Source organism: Malurus melanocephalus, unplaced genomic scaffold, assembly GCF_030028575.1.
Source record: "Malurus melanocephalus ecotype Western Australia unplaced genomic scaffold, MMel_1.1 scaffold_76, whole genome shotgun sequence".
Lineage (NCBI taxonomy): Eukaryota > Metazoa > Chordata > Aves > Passeriformes > Maluridae > Malurus > Malurus melanocephalus.
Window position 1 is genome coordinate 2352563 of NW_026623308.1, and position 14682 is coordinate 2367244.

A 14682-nucleotide genomic window follows, 5' to 3' on the forward strand; every position below is an offset into this window, starting at 1 on the left:
TTTAGAGAATGTTGGCTATGAATCTTTCATAGGTCCTTTATCTTTGTTTCCAGGATTGGCTGTATTACAGTTCTGATCTGATTTGCAATGAGACTTACATTAGTGTCCTGTCCCCCCRCTTCCCCCCAGTCAGAGGGAATAGCTATGTAGTTCTTGTTGGAAGGACATTCAGATGTCTTTTGGTCTTGCTGTTTAGGCTGGTGCTGATGTGAATGTGCTGAATGATATGGGGGACACTCCACTCCATCGTGCAGCTTTCACAGGGCGTAAGGTAAAGTATGTTGGCTTTTTTATGCCTCACTTGTAGAATTATTAAGAAAGTGCTAGCAATAAGATCACTTCAAAAAGATGTTTTTACAGTGTCTAAAAATGACTTATTGTCTGTTTTGGTACAGTGTGTKCAGAACGATTAGGCACATTGCCTGGCTTATATAGCTGTCCAAAAAAAAACCATCACAGAGAAACCACATTGTTTTAATCTTAGTAGCTTATGGAGGGGAAATAATCTCTAAGTAAGAACACACAGGCCTATTTGGTGTCTAGAAGTGCTGTTTCTTCATACATAACTAGAAGGCTTTTTATAGGCCTGTGTAGTGTGAGACTAGTTTGATTTTTCCCCCTCACCCCATGCCACCATCATTCCAAAACTAGTACTACCTCTGTGGATAATATCTTGGCCCTTCAGAAGGAGTGACTACTACTGGCTTGTCAGAAGAGCCAATTGTACTATTTTTGTCTGTCAAACTCAGCATTCACACCAGGAGCACCAGCTTTTCAGGGTCAGTCTGTTCAGCTCTAACTCCTGTTGGTTCCCTTCATCCTGACAGATGGGATAAAAGAGGTTGCAGTCAGTCTCACTCTTCAATCTCTCTAAAATGTTTCATAAGAAACCAGCAGTGGTGAGAAGCCGTTGGTTACAAAGCTCATCTTCCAGGATGTCAATAGCTGGAAAGCCTGATTGTTGCCTTGCAGTTACGCAGATAAGCAGTGTTTTTGAAACTGTTTTTCAGGAGGTGGTGATGTTACTCTTGCAGCATAATGCTGATGCTTCTATTGTTAACGGGAGTGGAGAGACTGCAAAAGAAGTTACTCATGACAAAGACATAAGGAATATGTTGGAAGGTAACTTTAATAGGTCAAAGTTTGTTTTAGGGTTTTTTTAACATGTGCATTCTAAAAGCTGCTTTTTTTCCTTCAAGTTACAGAAGCTCAGTTGAATTTTTTTCTTTAAATTCAGTTATTAAAAAGAAAAAAGTCATAGTTTKTGATTCTCGTCTGCAGTATTGACAGGTGGGGGTTTTTTGTGACTCTGGGAGTTRAATATCATGAATGCAAATAGCATTATTCAGGTAACTCTGTCAGTCCTGCTGGGATACAGCTTTGAATGGTACATGGTGGTCAAAGCCTTGGCTCACTAGAAGAGGAAAAACTTAAGTCCAGAGTAGCAAGTGACYTTGTGTCAACTGATTCATTAAAGAGCAAAATTCTGAACAGTTTGCAAAGGGGACTCAGTTATGGATCAGGTTTAGGACTTCCTAYTGCAATCTTAGACATTATATCGAAAGGCATTAAAAAATGAAAACCCTTCCCCTTGTGTCCTCCATGGCCTCACAGGTTCAGAGATGAGGCAGATGGTGTCCAAATACTAACCTAGATCACTGATTATACTTTGAGAGAGTGCAAAAACTGATGCTTCCTGGTATTACTGTGTGATACTATTAAATACTGCTGGAACTCTGTCCACTACCACAGACTGTGTATAAACAGTGATCTCTCTTCTGTTTCTACATGCAAATACACAGATACCTCATTTCCACTGCTCATCTGCTGAATCTTAGAGAAGAATAAAATTTTGGTAGAAGAGTAGAAGAGAAGCTGAAAAGAACATAGGGAAGATCTGAGATAAGGGTGTTGCACAGTTCCCATTTTCCCTTCTGCAGGGASTGGGTTTAGTTTTAAGTGTTGGGAAAAAAAAAAACGTGTTTGTCTATACAAACTTGCACATCTTGTCGAATTTTTTTGTGCTTTGAACATATTTTTGCTGTAACACAGACTTTTCTGAATAAATATTTTATTTATACCTGTTCCAAATAAATAGTACTGGAAACTCTCACATCTCCAAGCTTCTTTCACTGTAGTTTTTTGAACACTCTACTTCATGTGTACTTTACGGAGACTGACCTTACTTTTACGTATTTATTTTAATAGCAGTGGAAAGGACACAAGAAAGAAAACTGGAAGAACTCCTCTTAGGAGCAGCAAGAGAGGGAGAAACAGGGAAACTGACTGCCTTGGTAAGAGTTCAAGCCATYATGTTAATGTAACAAAATATGACATTGTGCCTTGCAAAGGGCTGTGACTTGGGAATAATAGTGCTGTGCACCATGTTATATTGATAAGGTGCTGAACCCTCAATGATTTTCCAGCCTCTTTGTTGCAGGTTGCAAAACCAGTGGTTTTGAACTTCTTTTGTGTTTTTAAATCCTTAACTCAAGCTTTTGAGAGTCCTCAAGAGTGGCCTCGGAAGTAAGACATGCAGTATGGAACATTTTCTACCTACTTAGCACCTTTAGTAATACCTTTTAAGGCATCACAATTCACAAATRTGAGACTTGTATATTGAGAATCTTGATGTTCTTTGTTTTTCTGCCTACAAGCCAGAGTGAACACCTATTCAAAATTTACTTCCCCCCTCTAAATTTTTCTCTTATAGTCCAAAGATCCTTTGTCTTTCTAACTCCTTGCCTGGAAACGGTTGTTGAATCTTTGGTCATCCTTGTAATTCTTATTTGGAGTTTTTGTGTTGTTTTCTTTGAAATGGAGAGAGAGCCAGAACTTTACACAGCACTTAAGATGTGGAAGAATAGTGCATTAATACAGTGGCACAGCTGGAATAATTGTAATTAATGCACTGACATAAATGTTCTGTTCTTGGTTCTGATAATTTTAACACTTACTACATGTGTGCTGACTAACCCTTAAGCTGATGTGGAAAAAAAATCAGAAAAAAGGTGATTCCTTATAGAAATCTGTCATTAAAGAACTCTGCTTTCTCTAATGTGGCATGCAACTATGTGTGAGCATGGAACTCTCCCTGTGAACATTTTAATTTCTAAGTTATTTTCTTTTTTTTTTATATTTGGTATCTTTGAGCTCTGTACATGTGAGGACAGCTATATGTTGATTCCTAAACCTTTTAAAAGTACTTACCACATTTTTGACMCTGAGTCAATTTTTGAGTCAATTCTTTAGCAAGTGTTTCTTGGATATACACTCACGATTATGGTGTAAACCTCTTTGACTTTTCTGCCCTTAGTTTAAAAACTCTGTGCAGAATTTGTGTAGCCTTTTATCTCCAGAATTCCTTATACTTTGCCTACTGATTATTCAGGCCTTTCTGCTCCTACTGTACTTTTTTTTGTATTAGCAGACTGTTACACTCATGAAAGTTTAGCTGCTTACATCTACTTTTACTGCAACACTTAACACCAGGGCATGTTATTTACTAGAAGTTAGATCTTCAGCAGCTGAATCTTAACCCAGGCTTTTTAGTCTACTTGAAGCAAAGCCAGTATGTTCTTCTCAAGCCAGTATGAGTTCTCAAAAATGTACTTTACATTTCCTAAATTGACTGGAGGGATTTTTATCTCAATGAGTTGATTCATGAAACTTTCTTCCAAATACTGCCTTGTATTTGACGTAGCAAAAGCCGCTGAAAGTGCAGGCATGCGGCTTCAAAGGTATGGAGGCAAGAAGTCAGGAGACAGAGATAAAGGGCATGTAAAACAGCTGGTTTTTTAAGATAAGGAAGCCTCAGGAATGCAAGCATTTAACTACAGTATTGCTGATGTTATGCTTCCACATGCTCCCTCTTTTTGACTTTTGTTCTCTTATCAGTTGATCTATATCGGTTGATCTATAGTAGTACTATTTCTGAAGCATATATAGGGTGGTTGCTGTTGATAATAACTTAAATTGTGGCTATGGGAATTCTGTTACTATGGAGTAATTTTTTGAAGGTAGCATATGGCTGATGAAAATGCTTAAACTGAGTTCCTCTGAAATTGTTGTCATGCACTTGTGACTCTGGTCTCCTAAGGCTGCTTATCAGTAACTTAGCCTTCTGTTAAGGCACTCCCATTTGGCTTGGAGCTTAACTGGCTGATATTGCATGAAATGGTTTGGGCTGGAAGGGACCTCTACAGATCATCTTGTCCAATCCCTGTGTACACATCCTGGGGCCACATATTTCAGTAGAAGTGTAGTGATTTTTGGGTAGTTAGCAGTGTCATGCTTAATGACCCTTCTCTTTGATGGGGGTCAGTTTCTCAAAACATTTATATTGTGTGCAAGTAAAATTCAGTTTGGGTTGTTTTTTTTACCCTTGGTTATATAGCTGCTCTTATCTTAATAGTTAGACTTCGAATGCAGCAAAACTGTTGGTGTAACAGATTGCCTGCACTAGGAGCTTCTGAATGGCCTAGGATTTCTGTCACTGAGACTAGCAGGTCTGTCACCCTTCAGTACAAAGTTCTTACTCTCTGAAACGGGGGCTGCACCATTTTTTTTCTGGATTTAGTACTGGCCTGCACTAATTTTTGCACTGTGCCTGGGAGTCTTCTRTTGAGAACAGTAGGTTTTTGACAGTAGATTGGGTGGGACCATTCTAGCAATATAAATAATCCAACTGCAATAGTGGGCAGCTTTCCCTGGTGCTGTACAATTGAGCAGGAAAAATGTGTCCATATTGTGCAACACAGGTGGAAACAGAAGCAAACAGAACACTGAAGTTCCTTACTGTAGCTGAATGTCATGCTTGATTGTTGCAGTCCTTGCYCTTGTCATAACACTTGCTAAATGTCCTCTTTATTGCCAGATCTATGCTGAAGCATCCTAGTTAGGAACAATTAATTTTCAAAAGAGAGAACATGCCATCTGGAGGGTGGGGGGGAAAACTGATAAGTAAGCAGAAGTAAGCAGAACTTTGTTTTTTTTCCAGTTAAACAAGCGTAAACCTCCTGATATCAACTGTACAGATCAGATGGGGAACACGCCATTGCACTGTGCAGCATACCGCGCTCAYAAGCACTGTGCATTGAAACTTCTAAAAAATGGAGCAGATCCTAAAATTAGAAACAAAAATGGTAAGTACCAAATAAAAAGTATATTAAATGTTAAATGAAGACACAAATTCAACAGTTTCTGTAAGCTATTTATAGTTAGTTAGTTAGTATAGTTATTTACTATGCGGTGTTCAAGGAAAATCTTATGCTGCTTTAYAAGCTTTGTACCACTAATAAAGGAAGACCAACAGTGACTAAATTGCAAGAGGCAGAAGAACTGTAGCAAAATACTTACATTATGTGCTTTTAATTTCCAAACTTACCCGTTTCTAGAAAAGCTACTCTCTGTCTTAACAGTGGAATGTGTCTGGCTTTGGTTTTCTGGATGCTAAATGCTGAACACAGATAACAAAAAAACTAAGATTGAAAATGTGGTCCAGACACAGTGACTCCTCAGAAGAAGGCTTCTAATGAAAGAGAAAAACTTGATGCAGATATTAGGCAAACTGTGTTCTTGTCCTCTGCTTAAAGAGGCCTCTGTCATGGTATTTGTGAATGTTCTAAACCATTTTTTATAGCTAGAAGCTGAAAACAAACTTAAATCAGTAAGAGCAAAAGGCTCTCTGTAGTTAGTAGAACTCTGATGGGAAGTTCAGTGCCTTGAAGTTYAAAACCTTTTTTAGTTTTCTGCCCCTGAGGAATTCATGTTCCCCCATTCCAAGTAAATATAGATGCTTGGGAGCCAAACTGATGGGTAAAGACTGTCAAATTATTTTTRAGTACATCTAAGTTTGCTTGCATCAATTTCTCATAACTTATTTTGTTACCAAACAGATCAGACACCCCTTGATCTAGCCCAAGGTACAGAAATGAAACTGATACTGGCAGGTAAAACTGGAAAGGTAGGAACTTTTGTATCATTTAAAATGGCAAGGCTGTCTAGTTGAAGCTATTCCTATATGAACTTTAATCTCTCTGCAGGTTATCAACAAACCCCTGAGACGATATGAAGGTCTCCTATGGAAGGTATGTCTTATTTCCATTTTTAAAGTAGCTTGTAAGATCTCAAAGTGTGTGGRTATGTCCATTTTCTATACTCCAGTGATAGCTGCTGAATTAAGGAATTTTTCAATAATATATTTGYTAAATGGCTTGATTTAGTCTAATAYATACATGTATGGGTTGGYTGGGTGGAGTGGCTACTGGATTCATGGTACCCTCGGATCTTAACCTAAGTCCCCAAAATTTCTATTTCTTGTTGATTTTTGTGGCAAAGCTTCACTGATTTTTTTTTCCTTGTCTGTCTGGTGGGCAAAATGCTTTTTTTTTCTTTATAGATCACTTTGATAATCTATGACTGATACATTGTCTTTAAGATTTTTTTTTTTTTTTTCTTAATAGATCACTTTGATAATCTATGACTGATACATTGTCTTTAAGAAACTGTGACTAGTATTTTGCCACCATCTTCTGAAAATTTTAAAAATTAGTGGGAAGATGGCATTCAGAGAGTTTAAAGCTTGTCTTGCTRTGTTGCTCAAGGGAATCTATTTTTTTCTTTTTAAAAGAAAGTCTATATGAATGCTTATATCTTGCTTAATGAAATCTTTAAAGTTTTCTTCAGTGTAAATTTTCCTAAGTCACAGTTGTAATGCAAGGAACTATTCTTAAATGAGAACTGTGTACTAAAGCTTGAGAAAGATTAAATGATTAAATCTCAACGTGTTTTGTTTCTCATTTGATTTTATAAAATAGAATTGTGTGGTGACCAACAACTCCTGTGATATTAAAAAATGCAACAGTTCTTACTGAATAGCAAGCTCAACTTTCATCTTAAGGTGGTTCCAAAAATGAGAGTAGTGCTGCAATTGTAAAATATTCTCAAGTTGGTGTGATCACCAGAGTATGCAGAACCTCTACGTCTTTCATAATGTCTACAGGTTTTAAGTGTTAGGGAAGCTTCTGTACCTGACCATGCAGGAGTCACTCAGTCCATTACACTTCTTTGACCAGAGACTTTTTAACTGCTGGGACCAAAGCCTTACACTGCAGCTGCCCACTGAGCTGTCTGCACTAAATGTATTCTGTTATTTTGTTGAGCTTACTTGACCTATTTTTTTTTCCATTTTAATTCTTAGAGCTCACGATTTTTTGGTTGGAAACTCTACTGGATAGTTCTGGAACATGGAGTCCTTTCCTGGTACCGGAGACAGTAAGTCAATTCTGTGTTTAAATTTCTGAAAATCAATTTAAATATTTCTTGTCTTCGCTTTACTAAATCTCTTCTTCTTTCAAAGAGCTGATGCAGTGAATAATGATCATCGTCAGGGATGCAAGCATCTAACACAAGCTGTCTGCACGGTAGGAAGTGCAATATTTTGTAACTACTGAGTTGTTTTTTTATGTTCCTTTSTATTCCATTCCCAGTTAATRAAAACTTCYGCTGGATTGGTAACCTGATCGTTGTTATAAAATAGGGAGAGAGCTTGTGCTGTTGAAWGAAACACTTGTTCTTGTCAAGTAAAGTATTCTTTTATGTAAAGTGGCCATAAAGCTCCCTCACTGCTTTCTAAAGTCTTGAAGATTTATACAAACACACAAGGCATCCTTAAAGCAGACCGGGTCAGCATGAGGCATGTGATACAGAATAGCCAAAGCTCTAGTTCCTCCTTAGCTGTCCCTGGCTGCTTGTGACTGATTGTGTAACTTAAGCTGATCTCAGCTGAAAGACTAATCAATTTTGAAGGTAACTTGGAAAACTTCCCTAAATTCATTTATGCTTGTGGGAATCAATTKTGGAAGGGGTGAAYAGGTGATATTTATAATGCCCAGAAAGATGAAGTGCTTAAGAAAAATGCATTTAAGATCGTTTCTATAACTGCCCTATCCTAGTTTGGCATCACAAGTTCTGTTGAACTGCACTTACACATACACTCATATTGTATGGAAAAGTGACTCTTGCTTTTCAGTAGCTACAGATTCCTCAATATTGGTGATCTTGAACCATTGCCGAGGTTTTGTCTGAATCAGGTGGTGTAAATAAATACAAAYATAATATTTAGACCCAAAGAACCTCTATATTACTATTCCTGATGTAATGACACACTTTGGTAAACTGTTCTGACCAAGATTTTTGTAAATTACAATTACTTGGATCAAGACTGAGGAAAAACTTCTTAATTAAGTGTAATTTTCTACTTTGCTTACTCTTCATTTTTTTTTTCTGACTGATTCATTRATTTTGTGTTTTCTCCACATTGCTCTAGGTAAAATCTACAGACAGTTGCTTCTTTTCTGTGAGATGTTTTGATGACACTGTTCATCGTTTCAAGATTCCTAAAAAYAGCCTTCCTTCTCAAACTAGAGAGGTAATAACGATTCTTTATGAAAGGCATTAAAATTCAGTAGCTTCTGTAGTTGATAATCCGCATACTACTTGCAATGGAATCATTAGTAGCAGTGTGTTCCATATCTTGATCATCAGGACTTGGCATAAGTGCAGATACTGAATCTATTAGCATGGTTAGAGATTAAACAGCAAAAAATGGAYCAGTTGTAATTCTCTCTTCTTTAAAATTAGTGCTGTCTTGTTTTCCAGCTCTGTGCCTGTATTATGCTGTTATCAAACTTCCTGGTTTTTGTTAATTTCTCCATGTGATAAATTTCTATTGCAGCCTCCTTCTGTTGCACTTTCATAGTTCATTATCCCAAACAAAATGTTTAATGGTACATTCTACTCTTAACCATACTCCCAGATAACYCAATACATTTTATTTTCTTAAAAGRTGAGTCTGAAAAAAGAGAAATTTGTAGGACTATTTGTAGTATATTCACTATTGCACTTCTACAGGTATACTAACTAGAGGTGAAATTGGGTTGGAGGCAACTGGAGTACTATGTCCAGTTCTGCCTTCTCACAACAAGAGAGATGTGAACATACTAAAGAGAACCTAAGAAAGGGCCATTAAGATGATTGAAGGGATCAGAGCATCACTTTTACTAGGAAAAGCTGACAGAGCTGGGCCTGCTCAGTCTGAAGGAGGGGAGGCTCAGGGAAACTCATCTGTGTGTGTAAATACCTGAGGGGAGGTGCAAAGAGGGTCAGAGCAAGGCTCTTTTCAGTGGTGCCTGGTGACAGGGCCAGAGGCAATGGGCACAGACTGAAGCACAGCACTTACATCCTCTCTGGATATAAGAAAAAGTGGAAGGGTGGCCATGCATTGGCACAGGTTGGCAGAGTGGTTCTGAAAATCTTGGGGATTTTCAAAAGCCATCTGGATGTATTCTTGGCCAACCAAGAATCAAGCTCTAGGTGGCCTTGCTTGAGCTGAAAGGGTTAGACTGAATGATTTTCACAGGTCGATGCCAGCCTCAGCCACTCTGTGATCTGATATACAGGTAAAGAATCTGTCTCTTAATTATGATAGAGCTTGAGGTTTTGTACTCAGAGTTTGTCATGCGTAGGAAGGCAGTCACAGAGACCTTGCCATCTGAACAGAAACTCAAAGATGCAAAATGTATTCCCTACAGTCTTTTAATTTATGAGATTTTTTATGTGACCTTGGATAGACTGAGGGGTGGGTTGCATTTGTGCTTAAGGTTTAATAAGTTAAGTCTGTGATACTCTGACTATAGAGTTATTTAATCTCTAATACATGTTACATTTTCTAACAATCTATTTCTTGCTTATTGAGATGTCTCATTTTACTAGTGAGTATTTTACATCAAGACAAAATTTTGCAGTTCTGTATATATGATAGTGTGTTTGGGAATGACCTTTGAAATGTTTATTAACTGTTTKTTCCTTTCCAGAGTTGGCTGGAAGCAATAGAAGACCATTCTGCATATAGCACTCATTACTGCACACAGGAACAGCTAAGCAGTGATGATGAAGATGATGCAGTATCTGTCACAGACCTCCAGGACACTCTGAAAGTATGTATTGAATATTTACTTGGCTCATGCATCTGGGCAGTTGCAGATTAGTTCTGTTTTGTGTTGAAATACTTCAGTGTACCTTTGACTAGAAGTGGTGATTCATCCCATGAATGCATAAATGCTGCTTGTGTTGGCATTGCTTGCTGTCACATGTATTCCTTCTCAGACTGTGTGGCTAAAATGATGTTTATCATAGCTACATTTCACTTTTGCCAGCACTACCATAAGATAGAAAGCTGCTTGAGARTTTCAGCCAGGAGAGGGAGCCTTGTGTACTGTACTTGTTATCCTCCAGTCTTGRTGTCACCAAAGCTAACCCTCAGTGAGCTCTGCCTGAATAGAACAGGCAATGTAGTGTTTTAGAAACGATCTTTTATCATCTCAGATTGCATTAGATGCATTGTACAGTGACTGCTCATACCTGTAAYAGAAAGAAATAGTCTTTGGTAATTCTTGCATGCAGCCTGTGCTTCTTGCTTTTTGCTATACATATACTTCTAAAACCTTTTATTTTAAGGGAAAGTTGGTACTGCAGTGCARAAATATTCATGTGACTAAACTCCAAGTGGCTTGTACCGTTCCTTTYGGTACAAGAACTTAAAGTAGCCCATGACAGAGCAGAGGTGGGAGGATAACCGGCAGTGGAAGTCCCCAGCAGCCTACAGAAGATGGTGTTACTTAATAGGTAATGGTGCACTTGAAACACAGAGTGGCCAGCAGGGCAAGGGAGGTGATTCTGTCCCTTTATTCTGCTTTCATGAGCCCCYACCTGGAGTGCTGCCTTCAGCTCTGGGTCCTCAGCACAAGAGCAATGTCARTGTGTTAAAGYAGGTCCAGAGGAGGGCCRCAAAGGTGATTGCTGGGAATGAATGAACACCTCTCCTTTGAAGACAGGCTGAGAAAGCTGGAGAAGTGAAGRTTCCAGGGAGACCTCCTTGTGGCCTTCCAATTCTGAAAGGGTGCTTATGAAAAAGAGAGGGAGTGACTTTTTGCATGGTCCAAGTGTGTAATAGTGATTACTCACTAGAGGTAGTGGAGGTAGTGATAGAATAAGTGGGAAGAGGAGAGATTTAGTTTAGATACTGGGGATAAATTTTTTACTCAAAGGGTGGTGAGCAGCTTGCCTAGAGAAGCTGTGGTTGCCCCATCCCTGGAAGTGTTCAAGGCCAGATTGGAAGGGGCTTTCAGCAACCTAGTCTAGTGGAAGGTGTCCTTGCCCAGGGTGAAGGGTTGGAACCAGATGGTCTTTAAGGTCACTTCAAACCYTAGCCATTCTATGGTTCTGTGGTAACTGTCTCCAGCTTTGAATGTGGGCTTGAAATATGATCTTGGGGTTCCTGCATGTCACTTTACTTGCCATTTATCAGCTAACCTATGAATTTGCTTATTTTGTCCTTAAGTTTCTCAAAGAACAAGCAGTTGCTCTTCCCGATTTTGAAACTGTTCAATAAACAAAAAGGGAAAGAGCAAAAGTACATAAAACAAAGCTTTGGGGGTTGATTTACTACATAAAATTAAAATCTAGTCAGCGATAAAATGTTCATAAATATTCTGTTTGCTTGTATGTCTTTGAAGGTAATTTAAGTAAATTATTTCAGTTTTAATATATCAGTCTCTGGGCTGGGAAACTTTGTTAAGATTAAATGCTGTCCAAATTTTAAAATGTTACTATAGTTAGGAGAGCAAATACACACTTTCCTTAAAAGAAGGCACTTCTGAACTAGCTATCCTTGTTGTCTTTCAGAAAGCACAAGCATGTCAACAAAGACTCAGTAAAGAGGTCTCAGACTTTCTTGCAATGGTTAAATCTTTGGATGCTACAAAAGGTAAAGCTTATTAATTTAAAATGTAGTTTGTTACYGAGCAACTAATTTTTTCTTTTAAGCAGAATGCTTTTATTTCCCTGAAATTAAATTTTCAGGAGCTTGAAAATACAGGACTGTTTTCCCCATCAAAAAAGATTCAAATAAAGTAGCATTGTAGTAATTGCTAACAATTAAGATTTCAGATTTGGAGGAACAACTAAGAAGTATGCTGATTGCATTTACAGCTACTAATAAAATTTCTTTCAGTGAAACTGCCTCTAGCTGTAGTCCTTATTGAGTAGTATCRTAAAAATATATAGCACAAGGTTCCACTTTCAAGGTTTTTTTAAAAAAATTGGTAGTTGGTAGCTTATTGCAGTGCATAAGTGTCTCCTCACAGGCACAAAGAGCAGTGAAATCACAAAACTATACAGAGAACTGGAAGTGTGGTATGATGTGACATGTTCCACAGATTTTGCCACGACTTTTATGCCAGATTTGAACTTCTCAGGTTTCATTTCAAATTACAATTCTTACACATCCTAGATTTTTGCAGCATAACTGCTAAAAAATATCATAGGCATCAAGATGTTAGGGATTTTTGCTTGTTTTATTAAATGCCTTAAACATGTACAGAAGTTGTTCATGTATTAAACACACAGAGTAGTTCTGTAAGAACATCTAACTGGTGTTACATCAGGCTGGTCCTTTGAGCCTGAGTCCAGATTATATATTGTGGCTAAAATTAGGAAGCTCAAATTAGAGAACAAATTGTTTGTCAATACAAATCCCCAGTCTGTAGCAGAATACCAGTTTTGAGAAGAAAAATGTTCTTCCTCTTTCATCCCTSTATCTTTCCAAAAGGAGTCTAAAATAGAGCTTTTCCTCCGTATGCTACTGGGGTAATTTACTCTGTGATGTTACCCTGTCTTTTTCATGAACTGAATTTTTACCAGATTTTTATTTCAAAAGGAAAAGGGACATTTCATAATACATATGAGTGTCTTACTGTGAAGGTTTTGTAATTACTAATACAATAAAACTGAATTTTTCACAAAAACCCCCAGWTTGAAAATTAGTATAAAGTGGATAAATTCCTTTTGGTAGATATACAGCCAGTTTCCATAGTTCCATAGGGCTGACCTGAAGAACCAGTGAGGTTCTATTTAAACAAGAAAAATACTTTTAAAAAGGAAATACACAACTTAAACAACCAAAACCCATAGTAAARCAAAAGCAGATACTATCTCATTCCTAGAAACTGCTAGTCTTAGTCAATAGCAGTAGTAAGTTCCCGTTTTCCTTCCAAAGAATGTTTGTAACTTCTAGGTCAGTGAACTGTTTCTGGGTTCATGTGTAACTTCTGTAGGTCGCAACAGAGACAGCTGCTGCAGTTCTCCCGGTCACACATCTTTGTAAATCTTAAAAGTATTTGAATCCTTTGGCTCCAGAAGAATGGAAATTTCTGAGTTGGAAACCTTTCTGTGTGGAGTTTTCCCTAAAAACATTTGAGTAATATAAAAATGGCTATGTTGGCGCATGATACTTAAAATTTTCTCCGTAACTGTTTCAACATGCTATTCTGAATCCAGTTACCATTGAGATTTGTGCATCTTGTATATTACAAATAAAGATGTCTCTTGCCCCTGCACTCAGTGTGCTGCCCTTCTTTCTAGAGGCACTAGCTGCTCTAAATAGCTGCTCTAAGACTCAATTTGAGTCAGTGGTGAGCTTTGGTATGAGAGACCACAAATAGTATGTGGGTATGTACTGTATCTTGTCCTCCATGGGGGGGAAGCAGTATAAGTTGAAAAATAAATTCAGGAACTGTCACTGATGTACTTCTTCAGTAGTGTGACATCAGCTTGAAAGCACCTGTGTTACTAAATGGTGTCAACTGATCCTGGAGTCTGCAGGCACTAAATGTGGCAATTATTTTAATTGCAACAACTATACTTCCTGAGAAAATGGCTTACTTGATTTCCGAGGAATTGCCTCACCTCATGGAACTTCACAGATTGACTCAAATAATTTCTGCCATCTGATTAYCATGATTTCCTGCTGGTTCTAGACGTGCAGTCCCTTCTATAAATGGTCATACAAGTCAAGATGTGAAGTGGCAAGCTGTACTACTTACACATGAGTCTGGGAAAGTAAGATCTTCTTCTTTAATTGTTCAGTGTGCTTGTAGTTACATCTATTTTTTTSGAATATATAGCTTCATTGAGCACTGTGGTAAGCTTTATTCCTTCTATATAATACGTGGCAGAAGACAAAAAAAGCACTACATTTTTCACTTTATATTAAACCAGTGCAGTATCCTTTTTATTTAAGTTCTGTTACCTGGAACTTTAAGATCTAGAAAGTGGTTGAAAGGAGATTGYTGCTAGTCCCTTTTCCAGTGTCTTGCTGCCATCGCTTACTGTCTCTGTTTTCTAAGCCTTGCTGAAAGAGAAAGTCAACCTATTCATGTGCCTCTTATGCCAGTACTAGGGAAAGGATGCAGGAAAAAAAAAACCCTCCCACACATCTTGCAATGCCCCAGCCTTCCTGTAGAATGTGAATGTTATGTCTGTATTACTTAGAGGAAAAAATAATTCGAAGTATTCTGTAGTTTACAATGTTCTTCTAACATTACTAATATTTTTGTGCTTTCAGGAATATCTTCTCCCCTCCTGCAGAAAGTTGATGTGGTCTCTGAAGTATCCCAGGAAACATGTGACGCTCTGGCTGAGTGCCTCAACCTATTCACAAAGCAAGAAGGGGTATGTATTGTGCTGCGTGGGTCTATAACAGTTTGAATAGCTTAGCATATTTGGCTAGTTCCCTGCTTACCTGTTACAAAAATAAATACACAAACCCTTACAACTTCATGC

The 14682-nt window shown here is 37.9% G+C and overlaps 1 protein-coding gene across 2 annotated transcripts in view; it reads left to right on the forward strand.

The window, feature by feature from the left end:
* Positions 1-14682, forward strand: part of OSBPL1A (oxysterol binding protein like 1A) — a 76741-nt gene that overhangs the window by 12403 nt on the left and 49656 nt on the right. For both annotated transcript variants that reach the window (XM_057367253.1, XM_057367254.1), the window contains exons 5-16: positions 197-271; positions 1011-1122; positions 2209-2294; positions 5000-5144; positions 5898-5965; positions 6045-6089; positions 7202-7275; positions 7361-7424; positions 8330-8431; positions 9876-9998; positions 11746-11827; positions 14465-14571. In XM_057367253.1, the coding sequence (XP_057223236.1) occupies positions 197-271; positions 1011-1122; positions 2209-2294; positions 5000-5144; positions 5898-5965; positions 6045-6089; positions 7202-7275; positions 7361-7424; positions 8330-8431; positions 9876-9998; positions 11746-11827; positions 14465-14571 (1083 nt within the window). The remainder of the gene's footprint in view (positions 1-196; positions 272-1010; positions 1123-2208; positions 2295-4999; positions 5145-5897; positions 5966-6044; positions 6090-7201; positions 7276-7360; positions 7425-8329; positions 8432-9875; positions 9999-11745; positions 11828-14464; positions 14572-14682) is intronic.